Raw genomic sequence first — 21,640 nt, forward strand, 5'->3', positions numbered from 1 at the left:
TCACTCACTCACACACACACACACACACACACACACACACACACACACACACACACACACACACACACACACACACACACACACACACACACACACACACCCTTTGTAGTCAGATGGCCCATTAGCATGGATAGAAATATACAGAGGCACAAGTACCCAGTTATCAGGCTCTAACTGGCTTCTATATTTAGAAAATGGAAAACGAGAGCTGCAACAAGGAATTTAATATTTCTGTGACTTTTTTTCTGTATCTGTTTTTAAAAAAAAACTTTATGCTTCATGGTGGGAATGCTCCCGATGAATGGCACATCTGCATGAGAGATGTTTTTTTTTTTTTTTACAAATGCAGAATATTAGGTTACATATCGTTCTCTCATTTGTACTTGTTCTCTTTCTCTCGAACTCGTCACCCCCTCTCCCGTCCTCTGTGTGAATGTGAATGATATTCAGTTGCGCGTTAATCCACCCTGGATATTAATTACAGTCTCCATTAACATTTAATAAATACTTCCCAGGTGGGCTTGCTGCTGAGTGAGCTGAGAGTCTTATCAAATATTAGGCCTTTAATTGGCCTTTCACTCCAATGAATGGCTTTTTAATTAGCGTGCAGTTATCATTCCTCCACCAACCACAGGGCCAGGCTGATCAGCACACTCAGATGTGCCAGTTTTGTTGACTGAGGGCATCATAATGACCTGAGGTAGGCCACCCATTGCATAATATACCATTTATGTGGCCGAGTGAGGAATAGTGCAGTGTGTGGGTTGCAGGCCACAGCCAGACACTAAGTGATTGTCTGGTTATAGGATAGAAATCTATGGGGACAGTTTCAGTTTTTCAGTAAGACAGAGGTATGTGAGGATGTGGGTGCAGCCAGTAGCACACATAGGAACTAGGGGTGCAACGATATTCGTATCGATATTGAACCGTTCGATACAGTGCTTTCGGTTCGGTACGCATATGTATCGAACAATACAAAATTTTTAATTTATTTTATCCACTTTCCTTCTGACGATGCTGTCTGTGTTGAGCGCTCAGTGAATCTGCGTTCGACTACTCCGCCTAGGCTCGACAGTGCAGCCTAGGCGGAGTAGTCGAACGCAGATTCACTGAGCGCTCAACACAGACAGCATCGTCAGAAGGAAGAGCGCAGGGCAAGCTAGCGAGACAGAAGTTAAGCTCTCCTTACAACATGGACCTCCCCCACCCTCATTCAGATCTGGCGTTTGGAATTATTTTGGTTTTCATGTGACGTATGACCCTGAAGGTAAGCGAGTCATGCACTAAAGTAAAACAGTATGTTGGATGTGCCATGCAATGCTCAATTACATGGGTGGGAACTAGTGTGTTAGCGCAGTTAGCTCGTTAACGTGTTTGCCGTCTAGCCCCATGCACGGGGCGATCGGCGGTAGCTCGTTAACGGAGATTTGCCGTGTTGTGGCGTTAAGGTCATTTCAACGAGATTAACCTGAAAGCACTAGTGGGAACACAACGAATATGACTGCACATTTACACCGACATCATCCTAGTGCAAAGACAAGTGGAAGCAGAAAAAAAACAAGCAAGCATGCTACTAACTTTAGCCGAGTCATTTAGACAGCTGTTAGCACATGATTCTCCTTATATGTTTAATATGCTGCTGAGAATATAGCCCAGAAGAAGCGGATAGTATAGCTTTTATTTTGGAAAGAGACATTTCTCTGTAATAAACTCTCTTTTCCAAAGATGAGTGATTCCTCAATCAGATACAGGGCTCGCAATATCGCTAGCCCGACGTCCCGGGGCTAGCGATCTTTTCAGTCGGGCTACCAAAATCTATCTCTTCCCTGCCCGTCGGGCTATTGTAGGAAGGAAAAATATATGTCAATGCTTTTGCATTCTTTCAGAAATGTAGCTGGGTAATTATGTCATTGGCATCGGTGAGCCACTGTCAATATGTGACATATTGAAATCGCGTTTGAATTTGCGCTTGTTTTTTTGCTTTCACTTTGCAATGACAGCACTGATCTGTGAGTGATGATAATTTGTGCACCAATTCCTCTGACATCGTCTTATTAATTGTTAGCTTACTATGCAAACATGACAAGTGAAATCTCCCGCAGCAAGCTTAAACATGTGAGAGGTTGATCGCGCAGAGAATCGCTGAGCTTATGTGAGTGCGTGTAAAAGCAGCAGGATTTATATTTGACTACGATGACCTTCACAGACAGATATATATTTTAGTTCTGCTGAGCCAAATAAGACAGGTCAGGGTGAAGAAGTGACAGCCAAAGAAAAGCTTACCACAAAACTGAGAAGTTATGACAAATCAGACTATAAGGCAAAAAGAAAGTGCAGCTTTATGGTTTCATGGACAAAAGAATTTCTGTGGCTGCAATATGACGAGCTAAATAACCAGGGCTGCACATAAGTGGTCCGCAGGTGCGCATTCGCTGTCAAAATAAAAAACACGCACAAGGGTTAGGGTTAAATTTAAAAACTGTACTTTTGAGTTAAAATATATATTTATAATTTTAATAAATGACAAATTAAAAAGGCATGAACATTTTTTTTGTATCGAAAAAATATCGAACCGTGACACCAAAGTATCGAACCGAACCGAACCGTGAATTTTGTGTATCGTTGCACCCCTAATAGGAACCACATGTAGAGCCCTGTAATCCTCTCATGGACTGCTTAAAATGCACAAAGGCGTGCAGCACAGAGTAAATGTGCTCGATGAAACATCTTAAAATCTGTTTACATTGAATAATTGCAGCGAGTCTGTGCATCTACGTTTTTATGACCACAGCTTGTATGGAGAGTTTCAGTTTCTAGAATTTTTAAGCAGAAAAAGGGTGGAAGCAGGAAAACAAGGTGGGCAGAGATTCAGCAGTGAGGCAAGAAAATAGACAGTCTGTCTGACTTGCATGAATTGGCAATGTGGAATGAAACTTGAGTGAACATACAGAGAACAAAAACAGTGTAAAAGATGGATGCAGCTTCAGGATGTGCACGCCTTAATCCTACATTCTGTTTAATGGCCACTGGGAGGGGGGGGGGCTTGCTCTGTGACCTCAGTAAACACTTCGCTGATGACTTTATGGGCTCGATCACTAGCTTCAGGTCATATTGAATCGAACATTAAGTCAATTTTATAAATTATGAGTGTTCTACTCAGACAGAAGGATTATCCTTGAAATGCTCATTGGCTAATGAGTGGTAATTGATAAGTAATTAATTAGTGAGAGTCCGGTTTCACAGTCAGGTCCGCCTCATATCCAGTTTTAACCCCATAAAGACGACATTTGACAACCTCCTCTGTACCCTTAATGTTGAGCTTTGACACGTCAGTATATATCAGAAGACGGGACTGGTTAGAAGAGGTTCGGGGTTTTTTCCAGGGGTAAGCTGGGTAAGCTGTATATGCAGAGATTACTCTCATTGTTACCTGATGCACAGTCAATCATTTTGACTGTCCATAGTTCTCAGCTGAGAACTATGGACACACACACACATACATATACTGATAAGCACTCACTGACGCATCACCCTCCCTATCCAACGCTACCTCCAACGCTTACCTCCCCCATGATGTGGACATCGGGTCAGCTGGAGGCGCAGTCGAAGATTGCAGCGGTCCCAGATCAGATGTACACACTGGAACACTTTCCCATGTTGCTGTCTGTGTTTATTGTGTTATGGTGTGTTGATACCTGTGCATTGCTGTATTATCCTTTTGTGTTGCACATTTCGATGTTTTTTTCCTCGCTACCTAGCCTGACCTGTCTCCCCAATGTGATGTTTGTATTGTATGTACGGTCGGCAAGGTCTGTCATCTCGGTTGTGGGCAAAAGACCTGCAACTGACAAATAAAGGCTCTCTCATCATCTCTCTTCTCATTTTGTTCTCGAAGCAGGACTGAAATATAACAGAAATCACTCAGTTTATGAAAGGAAAACTAGGGTTACGCCTATTAGGCATTCAAGGGGAAAAGAGTTAGCGGATCAAGATGACTTGGTGAAAAATGTCTGTGATTTCATATCTTAATTTCACTAACAAGTAGGTGACGTCATGTTGGTATGTCCATCTTTTATACTAGGGGAGAATCATCACTTAATTTTCTCATTTTGAATTAAGTCATTCATATATTGATTAGCTTTCTTAACACTAGGTTGTAATGGGCGCCATTGGGAGTTGTGGTGCATATAACATAACAGCAACATTCGCTTACAGATCCTAGCAGAAGAGACATGTTTGGCATGTTGTTCCCATGTTGTGTTTCTTCCCCGGTGACATTTAACTGTCCTATGCAATTATGCCTAATGCAAGACCTCCAAATCCAAGATCAATTTTATTATTTACCTCAAGAGTTTATGCTTCTCCTATAATTTCTCATAAAGTATTTGAACTCATCACAAAATTCTAGCAAATAATTATTTGGTCAGTAAGTTGTCAGTTGTTGTTTTTTTTTTTTACGTTACTCCTCAAGCAGGGAAGTAAACATAGAAGCATATTCCACCCATCCATCTTCTTCTGCTTTATCCGGGGCCGGGTCGCGGGGGCAGCAGCCTAGAAGCATATTTGAGTAGTTATATGTCACACCTCTTTTATGTTTTAACTCTTCATCCTGTTAAAGGTTCTGAAGTAGAGATGTTTTTTCAGTTGAATCAGTTAAGATACTTCCTCCCTCTGGGGATGCTGGGTGTGATGCAACACACAAGTATGAATCACTGGCATATCTGGTCTACCAAAAAATGATTATACACACACGCAGGCGCAAATACACATATTCACACCAATGTGGAGTGGAAACACAGCAGGAGAGAGTGACGGCTGTCAAAAGCACTTAAAATCACAGAGACATAGACGCCACCTCACAGCTCTGGCTGCACAAACACACAAACACACGGGCAAATCACTCAAGTCATTAGTTTGTGTTGTTTCCTGGAGTTTAATTAGCCTACGTAGCTCAGGGTGATGTGGGGAAAAAAACATAAGAGGGAAACATTATATCCAGTGTAGGGTTTTTACCCGGTCATTGATTTTGCTGTTTTCCCAACACTTACACTGTTATTTGAAAGTGGCATATGGAAGCAGCATTGATGGTTGGAGGCTGACTGAAAAGAATGAAAGCCATCTGGCTAAGTCATATCATTTTCCTAATGAAAGCACACGCGTTGAATTTAATTCTGTCTCAATCAGCGCCAGTATTGATCAGATCAGTGAAGTTCCAAAGATTCTTTCAGTTGATGATGAGCACAGAGGATCATTTAAGCCTTCAAAACTATTGGTCTTCACTTGATGGAACAAGGGGAAAACAGTTCAATAATAAGCCCTTTGTACTGTTCGGATTTCCTTTTTCTTTTGCCTCCAAATGCTTTTTATCTGTGCTTCATTCACAAATAAAATGAATACTTCTTTCAGTGTTTTCACTGGAGCCTGAAAAACATCAATAGTTCAATAAATATGTATATGAAAATGGAGAAATGGAGGGGTGTGTGTGTGCCCGCTGTACACATAATGGTGTATGCCTGCAATAACTAGTGTGTAACTGCAAAAACAGAATCTTATTAGTTTTAGTTTTCTGTATTATATCATTAATCATAAAGAAACTAAACAGCATGCAGGCAAGTTTGGCTCAAGAAAAACACACACACACAAATTTATGTTCACACTTTCAAAGCAATCTGCAGAAATAGCATCAAAGTTCAGAATTGTATCATAATTCTAATATCATCAGACTTTAAACATAAGGGCACAGACAGGTAGCAATTATTTTCCAAATATGGTGATTATGTAAAATCCTGGAACCTCATTCTCACACATTAACAACATGTAATACAGATTTATGTGGCGTAATTAGCAGTGAACTTACTAAGGAATCAAAGGGATGAGCCATATGTTTTTCTTTTGCCTCAAATATCTCATTAAAAAGAGTGTATACTTGCCAGGTTACACAGCAAGCCTAAAATACTTCAGTGTTAAGTCCCAGCATTTAATGTTTACTCAGTGTTCCAGAGGTTAAAAAAGTCAGGCATCAAGTCTTCTCACAGTCTCTCCAATTCTTACACTGGTCACTGAGTTTAGGACAGACCAAACTCCAAAGCCAGCAGGATGTGGGTTTCTTTCTTGCCACTGATCTTTTGGGAGCTCCAGAAACCTGGCTCGCCCTCTTTTGCCAGAGGGACTTTGTGTCGTCTCATGGCCCAAAACAAAGAGTCTTAGGGATTGAGGGAAGCCTGAGCTTTATGGCTCAAATCACACAAAAGCTATGGTTAAATTATGAGCTGAGTGCATCACCCAGCTAAAAGCGTTTTGATACTTTAGAATGATAAGAGCTCCCTCTAGAGGTCAGCTCACACTGCAGTAGAGCCACAACAAAGCAAAATGTTCCCTCTCCTCTTTCACTTTGTGCCTTTGTCTTTAATGTAATGAGGCAGATTACCTTATCCGCAGACTTCGCTTAATGAATCCTGCAAACAAGGTCTCGACAAGTCGCTGACTTCACTGAATTACAGCAAATATTAAACGCTGACATCAGCCGACACCTGCCTCTCTGGGTGACTTTAGCTGGATGATCTCATGCGATAAGAGCTTTTTCTTTCTTTCTTTTTTTCTTTTTCGGAGCAGTGACTATTTTTTGCTCCTTTGAACTCTTCAACTCTGTCCTCCTCCTTTATTTAAGCTCCCCTTTGACCTCCTTCAAAAACTCTTTCTCAGCCTCCTGCTACATCACACTCACAAACACACACACACACACATTCAGAAACACATACACATCCATTTCCTCCAGGAGCTCCTTCGTGGCTTTAATGCTGTCTGAAAATGTGTCTGCTCTGTCTGTCAGACTCACTGTCTTCTCCCTTCGTTATACTTAAAGGAGGGAAAATGCCTTTGTGTTTGCTGTTTTTCAGTAACTCTAAGTAGGGGTGCTGAGGAGAACACACACACGAACACACACGAACACACAGGTAAATTATTTACACTTCTATCAGCCTTAATGGATCTGTCAATTACATTACAGGCTCAATCTATAAGTCCTCTGCAAACGGTCTTCCTCCCATAATGAACAACAGCTTCATATATATTTGATCTGAGAGAATATATATGACATGATGAATGGTAATGGATGGTCATCCTGCTGTTATCCAGCATTAAACCCTTCTTCCCTCTAAAAGAAGGCATGATAACATCTCAGATAGAGTTACCTAACAGTCTGAGTTGAGCCTGTGATACTAAATCTAGTGTGTTTGTGCTGAAAACTGAAGCTTTCCACCTACAGTTTGTCTACCCAGCTGTAAACAGCAGCATTGCTTTGCCCTCTTTCACTTTCTATCTCTTGCATTGCGTGTTTGCTCTGTTTGGCTGCCCTGCTGCCATGGTCTTTCCTCCCTCACTCTGGTCTTTCATATATAATGCACGTTAAACAAACAGACATGTCAGAGCCACTCAAATATATGTCCATCCCTCCACCCTCTCTACCCCCTCCACCCCCATCCTGGGAGCGGGGTGTGTATGTGTGTGTCAGTGGGAAGGGATGGGGGAACCACATATCAAAGGCCTCCCTGTGCAGAGGTCCATCTGTACTACAGTCGGCTGCAAAAAATATAAACAGTGGATTATACAAGGGGAAGAAAAAAACAGTGAACCTACTTCATCACATCCAGTCATACTAGTGAATAGCAGTTTGGTGCAGAACCCTTAAAATTGCAGGCTCATATCTGAGTTATAACAAAAGAGTGCCATTTCTTTTATCAACAACTTTATCTGTGAAGGAGCTTTGTGTGCATGTTAGTGTCTAAACATAAAAGTCCCAGCTTGTGTACTGTCAGCAAGTGTACAAAGCAGTGTTTGATCCACACAAATGCAGACCCAACTCCGTCTTGTCCCTTGTGGCTCGGAGCGCTAAAGTCTGTCAGTAAGATTGATTTCCCTCGTCACTTACTTTACATGTAAATTTAAATTTCTCTGTTAAGGCATGGAGAGGATAAGCTGCTGCGCTGGCTCCCTCTTCAATTGTATACATGCATAAATAAACACACACACGCACATACACACACTCATCTACAAAAATCCCAATTTTCCAGGTGCAGAGGTCTGTAGAATAGAGCCAGAGCCACTCATACAGAAACTGCATTATTCTCCATCAGCAGTGTGGAGAGTTGGAGCTATTATACCATCCACCACTAGCATGCACATACAAGTGGAGTTTGCCACTTGACAGAGAGCGCGATGGGGCCTGAAAAGAACCAGGGTGTGAGTGGGATCATGCTTGATCAGCGGCAAACTAAGTTCATTGTCATTTTCAAACAGAGTATGCTCCACTTGTGCTGCAGTAATGTGATGCAAAATGAATAACTGCACACTTTGCAGGCACATTGTACAGCATTTCAAGTTGAAAGCTCCCTGAGTGTCGGTGTATGTATTCTCTGAGATCAGCAGATCGCTGCCTTTTAGCTTTGCTACGCTGAAGCTCAAGATTGGATATAATTCAAATTTATAACATAATAAAGTCATTAGTAGTACATAAAGGAAGATGAATTTCTCTCTAACACAGAAGCCTCACCTGAGTGGTAAGAATAAATAAGGAATAAGTGATTTGCTCTAGTCTTTCCACCCACTGTAGGCGAAGCAAAAGCTGGTTTTATTCAGACAACCAATACACACAGTGACTCAGAGTGTATACTGTGTATGGATGAAATGGGCTCGAGAGGCTTTTCCACTCACACAAAGCAAATATCTGTTCAGGAATAAGATATTGATTTGTCATTTCCCAGAGCTGGAGCTTTGTAAATAGGCTGAGCAGATGTGTGACTGGTGATTCCCGATAATTGTTGTCCAATAACAGTCAGGTGCCTTTTGATACATTAAACTTGGATGTACTGTAATGTAGATCATCATTCATGATACCTGGCAAGTGCGCACATCCAATAAACACACACAGGCACACGTTCTATTTGGTATGCACGCAACGAGCCGACTCTGCTCAACCAAAAACAATCAAATATTTATTCCCATGTTTACAGCGTTCCATTTTCACAATATTACCAGCAACACATTTCTCCGTGTCGACGTGAGAGTTAGAGATTCTTGCTCTGAGGAGGCGCCCAGGTGGAGAAGCTATTTAGTTTACAGTTTAGCTGCAGTGAGTGTATTTTGTTTTTCTGGCCACAGAATTTGAGCTAATTTTAAAGAAACAAAATAAACTAAACATACATATTTTGTCCTCCCCTGCTGCTTTTCATTTTTGTACTAAAGAAATTATCATTAGACATGCTGCATTATTTATATCCACTTTAAGTTCTGTTGCTTTGTGTTGCATTGTGCATATGCAGTGGCTGTGTATATTGTTTTTATAGCCATTATTCTTTATAACATAGAAAATCTAGAGCTTTTAAAGCTGCAGAGTTTTTTGTGCAAATTTTGCCTTATTCTCCTTAATAACCTGAGGTTTTTTTATGCCTCCCATATAATTCTTTTAGTCACTTCTTTTTGTATTTATTGAAATGTCTCTGTTTCATAATAAAGTCTTATATACTTTTTTTTAATTAAGTATAATTTAAGATTATAGCACACTTCTGTCACTGCAGTGCAATGTGTAAGCATCTCCACCAGGTGACGCTAAATGCTCAGAGCTGGGGCGGTTTCCTGCAGTTAAATCATCCACCCACTGGATGGAAGCAAACAGAAATAAAATGCTAGTGAAAGAAATAACCGGAAATGATTTGACCGGATAAAATAAGGAAGGAAAAGCAGCGGGAGAAAAGAAGCGATGGTGAACTTGTGACGCTGCGTTTGTTTACCATCTGTGTTATTGGGGCTGTTGCATTAAATGGTAAGAGAAAAGCACAAATACGTTCCGCCTGTAGCCTGCTTGGGGCATGAAAGCGAGTCTGTAAAGCGCATCTGGAAGTGATCGACCACAGATGCCACACAAACCCAGGAAGTGCAGAGATTAAAGGGGTTTCGAATTGAAGTGCTGGATGTAGAACAAAGGCTTTGCGTCCTTCACGCACTGAAAGTAATAAACTCTGTAAGCACGTGGTCGTGTCACGTAGGCAAAGAAAAAAAGTTGATCAGTGATTGTGCACGTGCTGTGATTTCTGATCTGTGTACATCAGTATTAACGCTTATTTGAACAATGCTACAGTTACTGGTCTATGCTTGAACTGAAAAAAATATTAATGCCACTTAATTTTCTTCATGTCCGAAGCTACAGATAAGATAAGATAAGCACTATTCAACTCCCGTGTATCACAGTGTGAAATACTCACCACTCACTTCATTAGCAGTGGGTGGGATCCCCTCGTATCATTGATTCAACAAGGTGCTGAAACATTCCTCAGAGATTTTGGTCCATAATGACGTGATGGCGTCACACAGTTGCCGCGTATCCATGATGCATCTCTCCTATTCTGCCACGTCCCAAAGGTGATCTGTTTGATTGAGATCTGGTGACTTTGGTGGCCGTTTGGGTACTGTAAACTCATTGACATGTTCAACTAACCAGTTTGAGATGTTGTATAGGTAGGCTCTCCACCACTACAAGGTGCCTAAATTCATCATTTATTGTCTTTTTGCCAAATTCTCAACCTACCATCCAAATGTCGCAGCAGAAATTGAGACTCATCAGATCAGGCAATGTTTTATAGTCTTCTATTAAATCATTTCAATGACCCGATGCAAATGGTGGTTGTAATGAGTGGTTATTTGAGCTACTATTGCCTTCCTCACAGCTATTTTAATCTCTGAGAACTGCCACTCACGTGATACTTTCTCTGTTTCTGATCTTTCTCTGTAAATTCTAAAGATGGCTTGTTAGGGCCATGGCTGGGCATGACTTGCTCTCTTTCCAGCCGTAGATGCTGCCCTTTCTCTGCTGTCCTTTCTATTCAACAATTAGGCGTTGAGTACTTAAGATCAGGGATCAGGTGAGCTCCAGTCCTGGAGAGCCTTTGTAGTGAGCTGAGTTGCGTATGGCTTAACTGCTTATGCCTGCTCTGTCGAGCAGAGGACATTTTTAACCATTTAACCTTTTTGATGTGCTCTTATGCATTAAATCTTTTGATGCATATAGTGACTTGTCTGTCTTCTTTAGTATAGTTATTAATTTTTAAAAAAAACTATTTCATCTATATTTTTGCCTCCTTGTCTCTTTTTTGCCCCAACCTAGATACTTTTTGTTACTTCCCTGCATCCCCTCGACTTTTAGAGGAATGTAACATGGATTTGTGGGAAAATCCCAAACTTTCTTCCCTGTTCTGAGGTTGAATTTGACTGTATCTACATACCTAAATACACTGAGTTTCTACCATATCATTGGCTAATTAAATATTTGAGTTAAGGATCAGTCACACAAGTATACCCAGTGAAGTGGCCGGTGAGTTTATTTTGTCAGAGGTTGTCATCAGAGATTGTGGTTTTCAACACGTTATAACATATTATGTTACATATTACATGTTAATTTATGTTAAATGTTACAGTTTTATATACTAAAAAAGTAGCTGCAAAATTGAAACATTTATTTATTAGATATCTTAAACAGTCTTGAATATTTCCCATTGTACATTCTTCATCCACTGGATTATTGGAGAGACTTGAATGAGTCATTAAAATAAATGTGAGAATATCACATTTTTCCATAGCCACGTAAATTAAAAGGCAGCCAGGAATATGTTTAGCAGTGATTATGCAGGCATGTGCAGGACAATTAAGTGTTGCATTAGAGCCTGATAGATATATATCAAGTGAGCAATGTCATTGGCTAGTATTGGCTTAGAACAGATATATAAGCATTGATGCACATGCTATCGGTCATGCAGCAACTTGAAAACTCTTTGTCTTTGTTTTTAAAATAATGAGAAGGCAATGAATGCTTGTGGGAATGTAGACATGCTGTCATTGCCTATTTGACCAGCAGAGGGACCCTGACTCTGGTTCCAATACACTCCCTGCTGTCTGCAGCACATTTAGCAGAATAGCGTCACAGCTACAATTATTACCACTAGAAATGTTGGAGAATGGATGGATGTTGGAGCTGTTTACTTTTTTGAAAGTTTAATTTAGTCAAAAGGTTTTTGGTTGAGTTTGTTGGACATGTCACATATACTTTTATTAAAAGAGGTCTTCATCAACTTGTTTTGCCAGGAGTTGATTTAAATCAGTCATGGCTGAGGAATCAGGAGAGGAAATCCAGCTACTCAGAAGTCAGAAGCCAAAGCTTATAGAAATCCTAAGTGCCGATCCTGACTTTGTACTCCAGCATGCAGATGCTCGCCGTCTGCTGCCTCTTCACGCCTACCAGCACGTGAAATCTTGCCGCACTCCTAGTGAAAAAGTGACAGAGCTTTTGGATCACGTCATACAGAGAGGTCCCGAAGCAGCAAAAGAACTACTGGAGCTTTTCAAGGATAACGCCTTGCAAGAAACCTTCCCAAGGCTTGACTTTATTAACAAACTGAAAGTCAACACACGGTCCTCGGGTAGGTTAAAATTTGCTCGTTTTCAGCAATCTTTTATTCCAGTTAGATTTCTATTTCTGATCTATAAATATAAAGATTTTTTTTTCACTTCCAAGGGGGGAAAGAAACCTCAGAAAAAAGAAAACAAGCGCCTGAGATACCAGATGTCATTCCAAACAAAAGGATCTGCAACAATGGTGAGTGGCAATGCACTGAAATATATTCCACTGTCAAACTCTGTAAAACAGTCACATACTTTAACAGCCTCATCCCACAGGCTCTGGCATGGTGAGTGAGAAACAGCTGATGTCTGTGGCCCGTACCATCGGCAAATCTTGGAGGGCGATTGGCAGAGAAGCTCTGGAAATCTCATCTGTAAAACTGGAGCAAATCGAAGAGGACCATAATCTCCATGTGGAGCGAGTCTTTGCCATGCTGCGTCACTGGCGTAACTCACAGAGGGAAAAAGCCACACCCACTCAACTGCATTCACTTCTCAGTCAGGGAGAGTGGATGTTGCCACCTGAAAGCATCGACTTCCTGTTGAAGACTGACTGATTACTTGCTTGGAGTATAAAGGAAATGTTTTTACTGACAAGTCAGATCATAAATATCAGGGCTTAAACAAGAACAAGATTTTATTGTTTACTACTCTGCATTTAGCACTACTGTACTTTATACTGTACATTTTTAAATGATGCATTAACAGTTATCGTAGGAAAGTCATAGAAGTTTTGCCAGAAGTTTCATGAAATCTCTTACAAGAGTTGCTTTTATGTCTGTTTTCTGTTGTGGTATATGTAGTATGATTTTTATTCACCTTTCATTTGAGAAGATAATGAAAAGCAAGCTGTACTTACTTCATTTGAACGGTATTTTCTTTTTATGTTGGGATTATTCATCTTAGGGATGAAGCTCAGCGGTCCACATGAAGCAGCAGAGAAAAGAACATTTTCAAAACTCTTTCATGGAAAACATCTGGAAAGGACAGAAGCAGGAGAACCTTAGTACCACTTGAAATAACTCTTTGTAATTGTATTATTCGTTCAACTGCCATAAAATAAACTATTTTTTATTTTTTAACCAGTGTTTAAGAATTGAGCCACTGCAAATGGGGCACAGGTGACTGGACAGAAAATGGTGTGAAATCGAGTTGAAGGTTGATAAACTGGTGTGTAAATGTTTGGGGTTTTTTTGGTATTTGAATTTAATCACCAGAGTAACCAGATCAGCAAGTTCAGCCACAGACGAAAGCATCACTGAATGTCCCAGAAACATAAGAGACTATAGAAATCCTTTTTTTTTTTTTTTTTGCTTTTTTACCCCTCAGCCGTAAAAGAATGATGGGGTAATGCTGTCACCCCACTGGTACGTGTTGATTACATCAGTTACATTTTTCTCAGTGCTGTTTTACCCATAGAACCAGATATTTTCTCATTTTGCACCAATCTCTGTAAACCCTGGTCGTGGTGGAAACTCCCAGTACAGCAGCAGCTTCTGAAATACTCTGACCGGCCCGTCTAGCACCAACATCCACGTCATGCTCAAAGTCACTTAAATCATCTTTTGTCCTCCTGTTGTTCAATTTGAACTTTAACAGTTCACCTCGAACATGTCTTTGTCAGTGCGCCCCAGGGCAGCTGTGGCTACAATGTAGCTTGCTATCGCCTGTGTGTGAATGTGTGTGTGGATGGGTGAATGACTGAATTTTGGGGTCCTTAGGGACTGAGTAAAAGCGCTATACAAATACAGGCCATTTACCATTTGTGCATAAATGCATTGAGTTGCTGCCTTTTGATTGGCTGACATTTGCATTGACGAACAGTTGAACGGGTGTACCTATTGAGGTGGCTGATGACCGTACATTCGTCCTTGACTAGCTGCAAACTTCTCCTAAACGTTAGCTGTTGCTGCTCATTAAAAAGGTAAATAAATAAAAATCACAGCTGGAAGAAGAAAAGAAGCCATAACTGGGAACAAAGCAATCCTAGGAGTTCTTTTCTGTAAAACTATGAAGGTTTTCTGTCTGAGCAATCTGGGAATCGCTTTGCTCCTGCATTGATGTTTCATAGAGTTTCTGTAGAGGCTGACTTGTATCTTTTAAGATTCATTTACCTTCTCATGCATATCAGAGCAGATATACAGCCTCTATTGCATAACACTCCATAACTCATCACAGTAAAACGACTGCCTTTAACAATGTTCACCCACAAGCTAATCTGATGCTCTTTGTTGTGAACTGATGAGAATCATTTCATGAATCCACAAAAGTTTTATCCATTAAAGTGCTATACATGACTTATGACTTACTAAAGCATATTGACCTTCTAAAAATGAACTTTTGTGAGCCCATAAATCACAGTTGAGTGTATGTGTGTGCCCCATTGTCTTTTCTCAGCTCAGATAACATTAACTAGAAGTGTGGGACAAAGGTTGCCTCCCTCCCTCTTTTGCCACCTTACCTTTGCTTTGTAGCCATTTTCTGCAGTCTGGTTTCAGAGCAGCACAAACCCGTCTCCATTCTCAGGTTAGTAGTATGAAGTTTGCACCATGTGTCTGTTTCTTATCACACCTTTTGAATTTAAAAGTATTCATGTTTTTTTTAAACAGCACATAAGAGATAATGGAACAAGCTAGTCTCCGTGACCTGAATGAGCCTCTCATTGACCATGCTGAAGGCCAGTTCTTCTTAAATGAAGCCTTCAAAATTATTATGGAGGAAGTGCTCTCCAATGGCACAGATGTCAAACAGAAGGTATCTTGTGAAGCACAAAATAGTTTCCCTGTCTGCGGTAGCTAACAAACTTCATAATCCACACTTTCCTCGTGCAGGTTTGTGAGTGGAAAGAGCCCGAGGAGCTGGCTCTGCTCCTGGATTTGGGGGTGAGAGAGACAGGAGAGCCACGGGACAAGCTCCTCCAGAGAGTAAGAGATGTTGCCAAGTACAGCGTTAAAACAAGTAAGTAGAAAAATGAGCTAAACAAACAGGCACTTGTCCGATCTTGAAGGGACTATTTCTTTTGTTAATTTCAGGTCACCCACATTTTTTTAATCAACAGTACGGTGGGGTGGACTATCATTCCTTGGCTGGAAGATTCCTCACTGAGGCTCTCAACACTAATCTGTAAGAAGGAGCAGATAAGATAAATATTGAGGGGATGGAAGGTTAAGCCTGTAAGAATATTGAACAATAAAATGTGTTAGGCACTGATCAAAGGAGATCAGAGTTTCTGCTTTGGTAGCAAACTGTAGAAATACTCTAGAAATAGGAATAAGCAGAAAGAATAACCTCCAACAGTGAGGTTATTTTAGGTATTTTGCATATTTTTAGCGTATCAGTGTTTAATAAACCAAATTTATTAGAAAGCATGTGCAAAAATATAAAGTCAAAGTGTTTCAAAAGGATGTTTGGGTGCACTGTTTGAGTGGTGCTTCTTGGCACCAATGCTGATGACATATTTCACAATGTTGTGGGTTTTTTATATATTGGTTCGTAAGCAAGGAAGGTTTCCTGACTCATAGAGCAGCGCTGCAGAGATTTACAAACTGAAAGATAAAATGAAGACGAGGCTAATCCAGCAAATAACATGATCAGACGTTTTCTGTGACAACTGCAGCTTCACCTATGAGGCAGCCCCAGTCTTTGTGCTGATGGAGAACGAGGTCCTCAGGGGCCTACGTCAGCTGGTTGGTTGGCCAGAGGGTGATGGGATTTTCTGTCCGGGGGGCTCAACCTCCAACATGTATGCCATGAACCTCGCACGCTATCAACGCTTCCCAGAGGTCAAAAGCCAGGGGGTGTGGGCTCTCCCACGGCTAAGCATCTTTACATCTCCAGAGGTGAGGGCGACTGTTCACCTGTTTGTCAAGGTGTATTGTTGATGCAATGGAAGCTTCATCAGGTTTATTTCTAACTTCATGACACTGTTGAAACAGACATACTTCTGTTTTTTCAGAGCCATTACTCTGTAAAGAAAGGCGCTGCATTTCTGGGGATTGGTTTGGACAACGTCATCTTTGTGAAAGTGGACGACAGGTAATTGAACTTTTTTATTGTCATTGTACAGTTGCTTGCACAGAGAAAGTAGGTAGCAAGACCACAAAGGTGCAAAAGTAAAGAAATATATAAAGAAGAATATAAAAACACTATATACACAATGTATTAGTTACATTATTCACTGTTGGGGGTGTATACATGGGCATCATAATAAGAACCCTGTAAAGCTGTTCTTTAGTCTGTATGTTTTGCACCTGATGGATCTGAACCACTTTCCAGAGGACAGGATGTTGAATTGGTGGTGGTTAGGATGAAGTTGGTCTTTATAATTGCCATGCCTCTAGAGAGACATCTAGAGGTGGCAATGGAGTCCAGGGAGGGGAGTGGACAGCCGATCACCTTCTCTGCAGTTCTGATGACCCTCTGGAGTCTCTTCAGTGTGCACCAGCACACTCTCAATTGTGGCTCGGTAGAAAGACACTAGTCTGCAGCCTGTTCCATCTCAGGACCCTCAAGAAATGGAGGCGCTGCTGGGCTTTCTTCACTAAGGCGGATGTGTTTGTAGTCCAAGAGTGTCTGGGGTGATGGTATTGAAAGCCGAGCGAAATCAATGAAGAGCATCGTCGCTGAAGTCCCAGGATTCTCCAGGTGATGCAGAACAGAATGGAGGGCAGTGGAAATTATATCCTCGGTGGACCAAAGCTGGGTGGGAGGCAGTCCTTAATGAGCTATAGGACCAGCTTCTCTAAACACTTTGCAAACTCAGGTGTCAGTGCAATGGGTCTGTAATCATTGAGGCCACTGAGCATGGTGGACTTGGAGACTGGGACTTTTGTTTCAGATTTCAGCCAGTGAGGGACAGTGTAACAGGGAGAGGTTGAATAGTCTGGTGAACACAGGAGCCAGCTGGTCAGCGCAGACTTTGAGCACTCTCCCAGGTATTCCGTCAGGGCCAGCAGCTCTCCTCTGATTTACTGCTCTGAACAAACTGTGAACCTGGAGTTCTTGGAGGGTAAATGTGTGTGGGCTGTGATCAGAGGCTATGGGCAGGGCAGTGTGCATGGTAGGGGTGTCTACAGTTCTCTGGAAGTGGGCAAATAAGTTATTTAGTTCTTCTGCTAATGAGATGTTCATGTTATCTGCATTTGTCCCACTGCCTTTGTAATTGGTGAAGTGTTTCAGGCCCTCCCATACCTTTCTGGGGTCGTTATCTGAGAGCTGATCTGACAGTCTACTCGAATAGTCCAGTTTTGCTGCTCTGATGCCTTTTTTAAGGTCTGCTTTTGCTCTTCTGTACATATTCTGGTCCCCAGATTTGTATGCAGAGTTACGTGCCTTTAACAATGCCTGAACCTTACTCGACATCCAGGGTTTTTGGTTGGGGTAGACGCGGAACCGCTTTTCCGTGGTGACAGTGTCAATGCAATACATGATGTAACACAGCACTGCAGCTGTGTGAGTCTCTAGGTCGTCATGTTCAAAGACACTCCACTCTGTGAGGGCAAAACAGTCCTGCAGCTGAGCCAGAGCTTCCTCAGAAATGGTGCTAATAGTTCTGATTGTGGGCTTTGTCCTTTTACTGAGTGGTGTGTATAAGGGGACAACAAGCAGAGAGAGGTGGTCGGACATGCTCAGGTGTGGGAGGGGAACAGATCTGTAGGCCTGGTTGATATTTGAGTAAACATGTGTGTTATTCCCTCTCATAGGGCATGTCACATGTTGAACAAATGCAGGCAGCACGGTTGTTAAGCACACTTTGTTGAAATCCCCTGCGATGATGTGTACTCCCTCTGGATATCTCCGTTGCTGTTCAGAGATCGAGTCGTGCAGGTGGGCCAGGGCTGAGCTAACATTAGCGTTTGGAGGTATGTAGACTGCTGTGATTAGCACTACAGGCAGTTCTCTAGGCAAGTAAAAGGGTCTGCACACGACAGACATCGTCTCTATGTCCGGGGAGCAGACTGTGGTGATTATCTTGGTGTTTGTGCACCAGTTGTTATGTGTGTAAATGCACAAACCTCCACCTCTGCTTTCACCTGCTGTAGCCTTTCCGTCGCTGCGGTGCATTGTGCGGCCCGCTAGTTGCATCGAGGCGTCGGGAATTTCCTCTTGTGGCCACGTCTCTGTGACGACCAAGGCACAACAGTCGCGGACGAGTGGCTGTGCGGGGAGAAGTGGGTTCACTTCGTCTGTTTTGTTGACGATCGAGCGTGCGTTGGTCAGGAAGATGCTTGGAAGCGGTGGTTTAAAAGGCTGCTTCTTTAGCCTGGCTCGCACGCCTGACCGGCAGCCCCGCTTTTTTTTGCGTCCTGTCCGCCGCCTGGGTTGCTTGGCAGAGCCGATAACAATCCACGGAGCGCCCGGTGTTCTCGCTATCTCCGGGGGGATGTTGTTGATCCTCTGATAATCACTGGTAACGGGGATCTGGCTGTTATAGCCGATGTTGCATAATTCCAGATGACTGTAGGTAAGTTTTGCGTTGCAGAAAGAAAAACGCCTAATTGGAGAGGCTGAAGCTGCTGCGTCCGTGTGCGCTGCCATCTTGGATGCTTTGGATGACTTGTTAGTTATCAGTTGCCCGCTGAAAGAATATTGAGCATTAAAGAAATTGAATTTTCTTCTGTCCTTAATTTATACAATTGCAAAACGAATGCTCATAAAACTCAACTTGCAGATGTTATATGACCTTTTCTATAGACTCAATAATTATTCAAAATACAGTCCCGATAAAAAGTTTAAGAACACTAGAAAAATGGCCAAAAAAATCATATTTTGCATGGTCGGATTTTAACAAGGTTCCAAGTAGAGCTTCAAAATGCAACAAGAAGAAATGGGAGTGAGACAAAGCAATTTCAAAATATTGAAAACAACGCTTAAAATGAAACAGGCCGTTTTCAGGCACAACAGAGTTGCCATTTTTCAAGTGATCTTAAACTTTTGATTGGGGCTGTAAATAATAGATTCATGTTCTGTATTGAAATAATTGTTACACCTTGATCTATTGTAACCTGGAGTTGTGCCAAGTAAAAATAATACCTTTCATCTAATTAAATGCTGTCTCTTGTGCTGCAGAGGTCGTCTGATTCCAGAGGATCTGGATGAAAAAATAGAGCTGTCCAAATCTCAGGTAGATTTGCTGATGTTTAGCTAGTTTTCATCAAATGTAACATGTAGCTTTTAATCATCATCTCCTGACTCTAATTGTATTTTTGTGTGTTTTCCATTAGGGTGCAGTCCCATTTCTTGTAAGCTGCATGTCAGGGACCACAGTGCAGGGTGTGTTTGACCCGCTGGATCACATAGCTGATATTTGTGATAAACACAAGCTGTGGATGCATGTAGATGTGAGTGCACTTGTGGAAGACTGATGTGTGTTGACGAGACTTGGTTTTGTGAACCTTGTGAGAATCTTTTATCTTTTTTTTGTCAGGCTTGCTGGGGAGGGAGCGTGCTTTTTTCTAAGAAACACAGACATCTGATGAAAGGAGTTGACAGGTATTAAAATGTACATGAGCTTGTACATGAGTGGAGATACAGTGTAAGGCTGTGATGTTGATTAGAGTTTGTTTCTGTGTATAACAAGAGCAAATTCAGTAGCATGGAATCCCCACAAGATGCTGGTGGCTGGCCTGCAGTGTTCTGCTTTACTCCTGAAGGACACCACGGTTTGGCTTCACAATTTAAAGGCTGCAGAATTAATAATCATAAAGTTTGGGTTTGTACGTTTTTTGACAATCATTGACTTTGTTCCAGAATTTGTTGAAGCAGTGCCACAGTGCCAATGCCACATACCTCTTCCAGCAAGATAAGTTCTACGATGTGAACCTGGACATTGGGGATAAGTCTGTGCAATGCAGCCGCAAGGTGGACTGTCTGAAGCTGTGGTTGATGTGGAAAGCTGTTGGCTCCATGGGCTTAGAAGAGCGTGTAGACAAGGCTTTTATTCATGCAAGGTAAATAAAGGATGTGTCACAGGGCGAGCTTCAAGTAAAGTCGTAAAGTCAGATTTGTCTCATTCTAACAGAAGATCAGCCTTACACATCCAGTTAAGACCCCTTGAAACCAGTTGTCTTTCTCTTGGTTTTCACTAACTAATAAATTATGTCTAATATGTTAGAAATATGATTTTTTTTTTTTTTTTAAATATGGTTACTTTTTGGGTCTTTTGCTAAATTTTTCTCTTGCAGATATCTGGTGGAGCAGATGAAGAAAAGAGAGGGGTTCCAGCTTTTGAGCATGGTAATTTCATACATTTTTCATAAAGCATACCTGAGTTTTTTACCTGCAAAATGTCATTACCATGCTTGCATTTGTCTCTGCGGACAGCCAGAGTTTGTGAATGTCTGCTTCTGGTTCATACCACCGAGTTTGAGAGGGAAGGAAGGAACTGAAGATTACCAGGAGAAACTGGCAAAAGTAAGTTTGTCTGTTGCTGAATAAGAATTAGCCGCCACATTTGAGATATTTTATTCCTTCCGTTGCACACATATTGACATGTACTTAGATGTGGCATCTTCATTTTTTGTAGTGTGCCCATTATCTGAAATGTACAGTTAATTCTGTGTATTGTTTTCTTGCTAAAAGGTAGCTCCTGTCATCAAGGAACGTATGATGAAGCAAGGCACTATGATGGTCGGCTACCAGCCTTTGGGAAACAAGGTCAACTTTTTCCGTGTGACTGTATTCTCTCCCCTACTGTCCCAGAAAGACATGGACTTCTTCCTTGATGAAATTGAAAGACTTGGAAAGGACCTGTGACAAAGCCCATAAGTGAACACCTTGCCCTTCAGAAAATGTGATTGTGCGTTTAATGCTGGTCATTGTAATTTTACAAATAACAACAAACAAGTCAAATTGTGTTCATTTCAATATCTGATTTCCTAGATTCCAACAGCTGTTAAATAAATAAATAAATAAATAAATAAATAAAGGTTACTTGGTATTACAAACTTTATATCACCATGTTCTTTATTGTAAAGGAGTTTAAAACATTTTTGGAGAATGCCTACCCTTTACATTTTATACCTAACTAATTACTGATTTTTTTTTAATTGATTCCAAGAAAAGTGATTGGGAGCTTTTGTTTTGTTTTTTGTTTTTACTCAGAAAAACAGTTCAGGGTCACAATGTCTTTCTGTAAGTGTAATGTAAAACAAACAATAAAACAAATCGTCACCTCTGAGAACCTGCGTTTGGTCTT

The 21,640-nt window shown here is 41.3% G+C and overlaps 2 protein-coding genes across 3 annotated transcripts; both read left to right on the top strand.

Moving 5' to 3' along the window:
• The first annotated feature begins 9,664 nt into the window (after positions 1-9,664).
• LOC146644579 (uncharacterized) lies at positions 9,665-13,526 on the top strand. 2 transcript variants are annotated; one of them, XM_085393734.1, is made up of 4 exons: positions 9,665-9,817; positions 12,130-12,464; positions 12,560-12,640; positions 12,721-13,524. In XM_085393734.1, the coding sequence occupies exons 2-4, from the start codon at positions 12,149-12,151 to the stop codon at positions 12,999-13,001; spliced, it is 678 nt and encodes a 225-aa protein (XP_085249860.1). In that variant the 5' UTR covers positions 9,665-9,817; positions 12,130-12,148; the 3' UTR covers positions 13,002-13,524. The 2 variants fall into 2 exon arrangements, with proteins under 2 accessions (XP_085249860.1, XP_085249861.1); XM_085393735.1 differs by having other exon boundaries at positions 9,672-9,817; positions 12,245-12,464; positions 12,721-13,526.
• A 1,394-nt stretch (positions 13,527-14,920) lies between these two features.
• Positions 14,921-21,610, top strand: csad (cysteine sulfinic acid decarboxylase). Its single transcript, XM_085393745.1, has 14 exons — positions 14,921-14,970; positions 15,054-15,198; positions 15,276-15,402; positions 15,477-15,567; positions 16,061-16,283; positions 16,400-16,479; positions 19,513-19,567; positions 19,668-19,784; positions 19,871-19,935; positions 20,024-20,105; positions 20,194-20,393; positions 20,628-20,679; positions 20,767-20,856; positions 21,025-21,610. The coding sequence occupies exons 2-14, from the start codon at positions 15,067-15,069 to the stop codon at positions 21,196-21,198; spliced, it is 1,488 nt and encodes a 495-aa protein (XP_085249871.1). The 5' UTR covers positions 14,921-14,970; positions 15,054-15,066; the 3' UTR covers positions 21,199-21,610.
• Positions 21,611-21,640: the final 30 nt, after the last annotated feature.

The sequence above is a fragment of the Rhamphochromis longiceps genome, linkage group LG20 (genome assembly GCF_057381845.1).
Source record: "Rhamphochromis longiceps isolate RC_006_pf linkage group LG20, R_longiceps_female_GT1.1, whole genome shotgun sequence".
Lineage (NCBI taxonomy): Eukaryota > Metazoa > Chordata > Actinopteri > Cichliformes > Cichlidae > Rhamphochromis > Rhamphochromis longiceps.

What these genes read in the sequence shown, in the direction of transcription:
- LOC146644579 (XM_085393734.1), top strand. Translation starts at nt 12,149, where the DNA reads ATGGCTGAGGAATCAGGAGAGGAAATCCAGCTACTCAGAAGTCAGAAG. An exon ending in AGTCAACACACGGTCCTCGG is followed by an intron (nt 12,465 to 12,559) that starts GTAGGTTAAAAT and finishes TTCACTTCCAAG; the next exon opens with GGGGGAAAGAAACCTCAGAA. An exon ending in CAAAAGGATCTGCAACAATG is followed by an intron (nt 12,641 to 12,720) that starts GTGAGTGGCAAT and finishes CTCATCCCACAG; the next exon opens with GCTCTGGCATGGTGAGTGAG.
- csad (XM_085393745.1), top strand. Translation starts at nt 15,067, where the DNA reads ATGGAACAAGCTAGTCTCCGTGACCTGAATGAGCCTCTCATTGACCAT. An exon ending in GCACAGATGTCAAACAGAAG is followed by an intron (nt 15,199 to 15,275) that starts GTATCTTGTGAA and finishes TTCCTCGTGCAG; the next exon opens with GTTTGTGAGTGGAAAGAGCC. An exon ending in GAGGCTCTCAACACTAATCT is followed by an intron (nt 15,568 to 16,060) that starts GTAAGAAGGAGC and finishes TGACAACTGCAG; the next exon opens with CTTCACCTATGAGGCAGCCC.